Source organism: Mizuhopecten yessoensis, unplaced genomic scaffold (genome assembly GCF_002113885.1).
Source record: "Mizuhopecten yessoensis strain PY_sf001 unplaced genomic scaffold, ASM211388v2 scaffold2843, whole genome shotgun sequence".
NCBI lineage: Eukaryota > Metazoa > Mollusca > Bivalvia > Pectinida > Pectinidae > Mizuhopecten > Mizuhopecten yessoensis.
The window spans coordinates 13,120-21,734 of NW_018404747.1; the positions used below are offsets into that span (position 1 = coordinate 13,120).

The 8,615-nt window shown below is 33.9% G+C and overlaps 1 protein-coding gene across 1 annotated transcript in view; it reads left to right on the forward strand.

The window, feature by feature from the left end:
* Positions 1–2,277: 2,277 nt before the first annotated feature.
* Positions 2,278–8,615, forward strand: part of LOC110446592 (neuropeptide receptor 15-like) — an 89,925-nt gene continuing 83,587 nt past the window's right edge. The window contains exons 1-2 of the mRNA XM_021491802.1: positions 2,278–2,471; positions 3,868–4,708. Of these exons, the coding sequence (XP_021347477.1) occupies positions 4,233–4,708 (476 nt within the window). The 5' untranslated portion in view covers positions 2,278–2,471; positions 3,868–4,232. The remainder of the gene's footprint in view (positions 2,472–3,867; positions 4,709–8,615) is intronic.

Genomic DNA, 8,615 nt, shown 5'->3' on the forward strand with positions numbered 1-8,615 from the left:
GACAGTACATGTTTATGTACATATGTAAGTATATTCTATAGACATGTGTATATATTTTGACAAAGACAGTACATGTTTATGTACATATGTAAGTATATTCTATAGACATGTGTATATATTTTGACAAAGACAGTACATGTTTATGTACATATGTAAGTATATTCTATAGACATGTGTATATATTTTGACAAAGACAGTACATGTTTATGTACATATGTAAGTATATTCTATAGACATGTGTATATATTTTGACAAAGACAGTACATGTTTATGTACATATGTAAGTTTATTCTATAGACATGTGTATATATTTTGACAATGACAGTACATGTTTATGTACATATGTAAGTATAGTCTATAGACATGTGTATATGTTTTGTCAAGGAGAGTACATGTTTATGTACATATGTAAGTATAGTCTATAGACATGTGTATATATGTACATATGTAAGTATATTCTATAGACATGTGTATATATTTTGTCAAGGAGAGTACGTGTTTATGTACATATATAAGTATATTCTATTGACATGTGTATATAGTTTGTCAAGGAGAGTACATGTTTATGAACATATATAAGTATATTCTATAGACATGTGTATATAGTTTTGTCAAGGAGAGTACATGTTTATGTACATATATAAGTATATTCTATAGACATGTGTATATATTTTGACAATGACAGTACATGTTTATGTACATATGTAAGTATAGTCTATAGACATGTGTATATATGTACATATGTAAGTATATTCTATAGACATGTGTATATATTTTTTCAAGGAGAGTACGTGTTTATGTACATATATAAGTATATTCTATTGACATGTGTATATAGTTTGTCAAGGAGAGTACATGTTTATGTACCTATGTAAGTATATTCTATAGACATGTGTATATAGTTGTCAAGGAGAGTACATGTTTATGTACATATGTAAGTATAGTCTATAGACATGTGTATATGTTTTGTCAAGGAGAGTACATGTTTATGTACATATGTAAGTATATTCTATAGACATGTGTATATAGTTTGCCAGGGTTTAAGCAATACCAAGTAGTCTTTCCCATTAAATTTCAATGAAAATCAGTCACCTTTACCAGCAGCAATGTATCTCTGAGTATAATATTTGTCCTCGTTAAAAGTGTGATTAACGCTTTGAATTGTTTGATAGCTAAACCGGCCGATTGTACATGTACAGTTGTAAATGGATACGGGGTGTGTGACCATGGTGTCCTCAGACAAATTTAATATACTTGATTTTAAAAAGTAAACAAAACAAACATTTTGGTTGTTAGTTACCAAGATGGCGGTACTATCCGTTCACAAAGCTCCTTAATGAGGAAATCGTGAAATGTTAATACTATGAGTACTCTGAAGAGTTCAGCGACCGCACTTTGACAAGTGGCAATGCTACATGTTCATATACACGCTCTCATTGAAAAGGTCGCGCAATCATTTCATACTTGACTTATCAAGAGCTGTTCTCAACGCTCTTCAGAACGTAAATACCGAGGCATCACCACTTGGCGTATATTTAACACTAGGAACTATGATATTGTATCGGGAAGCTGAAAGTTTAATCGCGCACGCTAAGTGAGGAATCTGCCAAAGCACTGGTGCTATCTAACTAATGTACTCATTGACCCTCAGACCGCCCCTCACTCTGGCAGAGTGCTCCGAGCATTTTACATTGACATAAACTATCTGCCCCTTCCCCCGGGACCCCGCGGGGATCACAGCCGGAACTGGCATCTCGTAGAGTCACATATGTACCGTATCCCCGTCAGAGCAGTAGTACCGGCCAATAAACACTGAGTAACCAGGTATTCTAGTAAACACATTAGCCTTGTACAAACACATGTTCAATATTATTGTAATTGTGAGCGGGATGCATATCCTACTTGCCGTTTTTATAGCGGTTTGTCTGCACGTCCTCAGGACAAACTCGTTCTGTGACGTTGTTAGGTACAGATAGTAAAGGTACGGGCGGTACTATCGACCGACAAGGAACCCTTAGCTCAAACGTATTCTTTTCAAACAATTTCCCATTTAATGTTCATCGGATGCTAAGGAATGTCGATTGGAGGTGTTTAAAAGCTGTATGACAAACAAAAACACCTGCTAATTGATAGTTTTAATCCTATTGGTGTATTGGCGGCGATGTAGTAGTACTTTTAAATGTGTTATAGTAACGTATTGTTGAAGGACACATATTTCTGCTAAAATCGATCGGACGCATACACGTGCTTCACAGTAGTGGAGTGGACACATTGTTAGCCAATCTGAAATCCCGACCACCTTATCTACCTTATACACCTGTCGATTGCCAACATTAATATAAGGAAACGGTTGTTTGTGGAAAAGTCCTACATGTGGATTACGTTTAATCATGGAGATAGTCAGAAGAGCTTCCTTAATATGTCGATTGTCTAACGGAAACCAAACATTGCGGTGGTTGGACGGTATTTCTGTATCCTTTTTGACACCGTTTTATTGAAGTGTTTGATACTGAGTTAACGGCTTATTTGAGTCAATGTCCTCTGTTTAATAATCTGTTGTGTTTGTTTAAGGCTGTCATTTAGTGATGCTTTGAAGTTATGTTTTGAATCTAATGATTAAATCCGATTTTAAGTGATGTCCGATAAAGATTGGGCAACCGATACAGCAGATTTTGATTGATTGATTGATTGATAGGTTTTACGTCCGCTTCACTACCGCGTATTTCGGTTATCCAGCAGACGTTATACAGCAGATAGTAAAAGTGACCTTTTTATAGTCAAGTGAAGCCATTGTATAGAAAGTGATGTGTTTACTCGGAAGACTGTATCATAGCAGCGAAGAATGAGTTTTAGATATTTACTATAGTATCCGTGGTAACACGGACGCTCTTGTTGCACGGTAGATACATGGGCTGCTGTGTCGATCTACTCAATCGCTCCTTCTCAGATTGTTTTATTAATATTTAATGGTGATACATATTCATCACGGCTCAGTGTGACATATCTACATGAGACAATCATCCATTCCTACCCATGTCGCCACATAGAAATGTGACAAACAGAAACATGTGCAAAAACATAACGGAAAACGGAATTAAAAATCAGCTACATAACACGGAACGAAAACTGTTCGAAATCGGAATGAAACTCAGCTAAAACGCAGAACTTGGTACCGGATTACGTTCATACGAATTCATTCATATTTACGATGACTTTTTTCTCACCAAACTCTGACGTTTACAGTTTAACTTTGATACTCATAGATCGTTCTTGTCTATATGCAGGAAGTTTACCGACGACGTTTTGACAAATCCGATATTAGAGACGGTGTCCTGATTCTGGTCGGTTGATGGGGCAGCAGGGACGAATTTGACGTATAGTAGCTCTTTTTATAAAATGACTTATTTTCATCCATTATCTGAATTTATATTGAGTTAGCCTATAGACTACGAAAGGCATGGTTACAGCATATTATTATGAACAACTTATCAAAAAGATCAAGTTAATTGATCCCTAACTGCCTGACCCAGTGATGTATGGTCGGATACAGCGTTTAAATCTTGGTTTCGGGTGACCGATATCTGGTGTACATTGTGTAGGCGACACGGCCGATAACGTAAACCCGTACAGTATCAATTGTGTTTGGCGAGTTTATAATGACCCGGTGTTACATGTAGTGATGATAAATGATAGACTCCTGGTGTTCAGGAGCTGTGTGACATCGTATAGGGGTACCCCAGTTAATCCACATAACCACATGCAGATTGACGTTTTCTTATCCCGCGAGATTTCCCGCGAGATTCCCATTATGTTTACAAGAAAGGCAAACATTGTTTGTCTTCCTTAATTTCCTTAATTAATATACAGATCGTATATGACGTTCGGACAAGGATCTACGGAAGCAGGATCCCAGAGTGGCCAGCAAATGCCGTATCCATGGATAAAAACGAGAGCACTTGATCCCATAGCACGTGCCCAACTGGTTGGACAGGAGTTCCTCGAGTGCTGAATTTGTCCAAGATTTTCTGAACCATTTAATCAATAGAGTGGTATAGGCGGAACTATTTCAACTCTCAAATCGGCTCACACAGTCAGTTTTAATATATGCGCTGCGACAATGCACTAACGAACATGGACGTCCGTTTTTCACTAATTTTTATTTATTGTCTTACAACTTTTCAGGTGGAATATTTATTTTAAAATACCAGAGAAATAAGCGTTTTGCTTCCGTTATGGAGGACAGGGAGAATGCTATTTTGTCTGTCGACACGTGTGTGGATTGTTTTGAGGTCCTAGGAACTCCGATGGACACGACCATCTATCCGGTGTATTTCAGAAACGTGTCAGTCTGGCAAAACAACACGACACCTCCTTTTAAACCGGGAGAGGGTTCCAGTTCACCGGCAACTCTGGTTCTTCTCTCGTTTCTGTTTTTTGTAATAGGAGTTACCGGAATCTGTGGCAACTCTCTAGTGGTGTGTGCTGTGGTTCTTAACAGAAAGATGCGGACATCAATGACAAACTTATTGATAACTAATTTGGCGTTTGCTGACCTTGTTATAATGATTCTAGGCATTCCAGAGACTGTCCAGTTCATGATGGACCGAGGCTGGACGCTACCGACGGTGTGCTGTAAGATAAACCGTTATGTGATGGTGGCAGCGCTATATGGGTCCGTCCTCACCTTAATGGCCCTGTGTGTGGAAAGGTGAGTAACACCCTTTATCTCTACAATTCATTTAAAGTACCGACAATACATGTATATATACACCTTAGTTTGCATGTACAAATGCATGGAAAATAAAATGAATCGCGAACATGTTTACATAATGAACAGTTGTTATTTATTCTTTGTGGAATCAAAATCTGTCTTCGCGAAAATTAAGTAAGTTACTGATTAACTATATGTTAATGTAAAATTAGAGTAAAAAAAAAAATCCAATGTGAAAAATGCTTTTTTCATTAGATAGGTCGAGAACCTGTTTCTGAAAGTAAGGTGTACTGTTCAAACATGGAAACGTTATTTACAGCACAAACATGTAAAGACAAACAAATGTCTTGTTTCTGCGCGAGCGATACAAATAAGTCAGCAAAGTTATGTTCGCGGAAAGAAAATGCGATTTTTACTTTTACCTAAATATTTGTTTTGTTCAACTAAGAAAAAAAACTCGGGATCATTGTTTATTATAGGGATTACTGTTCATTAAAGAGATTACTGTTTGTTATAGAGATTACTGTTTATTATAGAGATTACTGTTTATTATATAGATTAGTGTTTATTATGGAGATTACTGTTTGTTATAGAGAAAGCGGTTTATTATAGAGATTTTATTTTTTTATAAAGATAACGGTTTATTCTAAAGGTTACTGTTTATTATAGAGATAATGGTTATTTATAGAGATTACTGTTAATTATAAAAATAACAGTTTATTATAGAGATAACAGTTTATTATAGAGATAACTGTTTATTATAGAGATATCGGTTTATTATGGACATTACTGTTTATTATGGAGTTTACTGTTTATTATAGAGATAACGGTTTATTCTAGAGATTATTGTTCATTAAAGAGATAACGGTTTATTATAGAAATATCGGTTTAATATAGAGATTACGGTTTATTATGGAGATTACCGTTTATTATAGAGATAACGGTTTATTATAGAAATGTTGGTTTATTATAGAGATTACGATTTATAATAGAGATAACGGTTTATTATAGAGATAACTGTTTATAATAGAGATAACGGTTTATTATAGAGATAACTGTTTATTACGGAGATTACTGTTCATTATAGAGATAACGGTTTATTATAGAAATATCGGTTTATTATAGAGATTACGGCTAATTATGGAGATTACCGTTTATTATAGAGATAACGGTTTATTATAGAAATGTCGGTTTATTATAGAGATTACGATTTATTATAGAGATAACGGTTTATTATAGAGATTACTGTTTATTATAGAGATAACGGTTTATTATAGAGATTACTGTTTAGTACAGAGATAACGTTTTATTATGGAGGTTACTGTTTATTATAGAGATTACTGTTTATTATAGAGATATCGGTTTATTATAGAGATATCGGTTTATTATAGAGATAACGGTTTAATATAGAGATAACTGTTTATTATGGAGATTACTGTTTATTATAGAGATTACTGTTTATTATAGAGATAACGGTTTATGATAGAGATATCGGTATATTAAAAAGATTACTGTTTATTATAGAGATTACTGTTTATTATAGAGATTACGATTTATTATAGATATTACTGTTATATGTAGAGATTACTATTTATTATAGAGATAACGGTTTATTATAGAGATTACTGTTTATTATAGATATTACTGTTTATTATAGAGATTACTGTTTATTATAGAGATTACTGTTTATTATAAAGATAACGGTTTATTATAGATATTACTGTTTATTATAGAGATAACTATTTATTATTATAGAGATAACGATTTATTATAAAGATTGCTGTTTATTATAGAGATTACTGTTTATTATAGAGATAACAGTTTATTATGGAGATTACTGTTTATTATAGATATTACTGTTTATTATAGAGATTACTGTTTAGTTTAGAGATAACGGTTTATTATGGAGATTACTGTTTATTTTAGAGATAACGGTTTATTATAGAGATTACTGTTTACTATAGATATTACTGGTAATTATGGAGGTTACTGTTTATTATAGAGATTACTATTTATTATAGAGATTACTGTTTATTATAGAGATAGCAGTTTATTATAGAGGTTACTGTTTATTATAGAAATTACTGTTTATTATAGAAATTACTGTTTATTATAGAGATTACTGTTTATTATAGAGATTACGGTTTATTCTAGAGGTTACTGTTTATTATAGATATTACTGTTTATTATAGAGATAACGGTTTATTATAGAAATCACTCTTTATCATTGAGATTACTGTTTATTATAGAATTTACGGTTTATTCTAGAGGTTACTGTTTATTATAGAGATAATGGTTTATTATGGAGATTTCTGTTTATTATAGAGATAAAGGTTTATTATGGAGATTACTGTTTATTATAGAGATAACGATTTATTATAGAGATAACGGTTTATTATAGAGATTACTGTTAATTATAGAGATAACTGTTTATTATAGAGGTTATTGTCGTATTTCGGTATTTCTGCCTATTTTAAGGGTTACTGTTAATCTTCGTACATGTGACCAAAAGCCTCGTCATCTTTTCTGTGTCAATTTCGAAAATAATGGATGTAGCATATTCCATTTCAAGGACATTCTTTATGTCCGTTTCTGTTTTTTTCTGATAAGAGAACTTACTCGGTTCATTACAACATGGCAAATCCCCTGTTTTAAAGCCTGTAAGATTCATTTGTCTTTTCCTGTCTTTAGTCTTTCCCCGACTGTTTACAGGTAATGCCGATTGTTTAGTATGTACTACCTGATTGTTTCGTCAGTCTTCTTATTGTTCATAAATCCTAAAAAAATCATTGACGATATATGCTACCATATTTTGATGTATATCTTGTTTTCAAAAGTGTTCCTAACAACCCGTCCTCTACAATGTAAGTTATGAATGGTATGTTGGTTTTTGCTAATTAATGGAAGACAAGTTGAGAGTGTAACACACCGGTAAACGTCATCAGCGATATTAGAGATGAAACTGAATATAACGTTGAAGAATGTGGGATCAAAGTCAAGTTTTATATATAAACAAACGAAAGAAGAAAACACTCAGATCTCGATATCATTAGAATATGTCGGCCGGCGTATTTGCCAATCATTAATTGTAATATAATGAAGGGAGTAGAAGTAATTGGTGAGCAATTTGTTTGTTGTCATCCTTTAAATTATGAATAATGTTACGCAATACTGTTACTAATTGTGTGAAAATGATTTTTGGTGCAAATACTTTTCAATTATTTGATAATGAGAACAATTAAGTTTACCGGAAACAACATGTCAATTGTTGATGACTTCATTAACATATAAAAACGACATGTTGTAATTCATTGAACGAGTTCCGGCTAACGAATGTCAAGTAGGAATTGAACTTTATGCTGATATGATATTTCCAACCAATGTGAATGACACTGCTTTGCAGGTAAACATGTTTGTTTAATCAATAGAATGACCATCCTCCACAGACTGTCAAAGGCATTAAGCGTCACAAGTATGACGTCAAAGAGTGGGTCATACATTCACACTTAAAAAACATTTACGATGACTTACAAAACTGTTCCGGTGTAACAAATTCCATGATGCTTAGTAGCATAATAATATGTATTGCCAAGTTCCGTAACATCCAGTTTCGTCTCTTGTTTGTGGGTGTGTCTGTGTGTGTAGTAGGGGTGGGGTCTATTTCCACAGATCTGTACATACGTAGTAGGGGTCGGGGTCTATTTCCACAGATCTGTACATGGTGAGTAGGGTTGGGGTCTATTTCCACAGATCTGTACATACGTAGTAGGGGGTGGGGTCTATTTCCACAGGTCTGTACATATGTAGTAGGGTTGCGGTCTATTTCCACAGATCTGTACATACGTAGTAGGGGATTGGGTCTATTTCCACAGATCTGTACATGTGTAGTAGGGTTGGGGTCTAT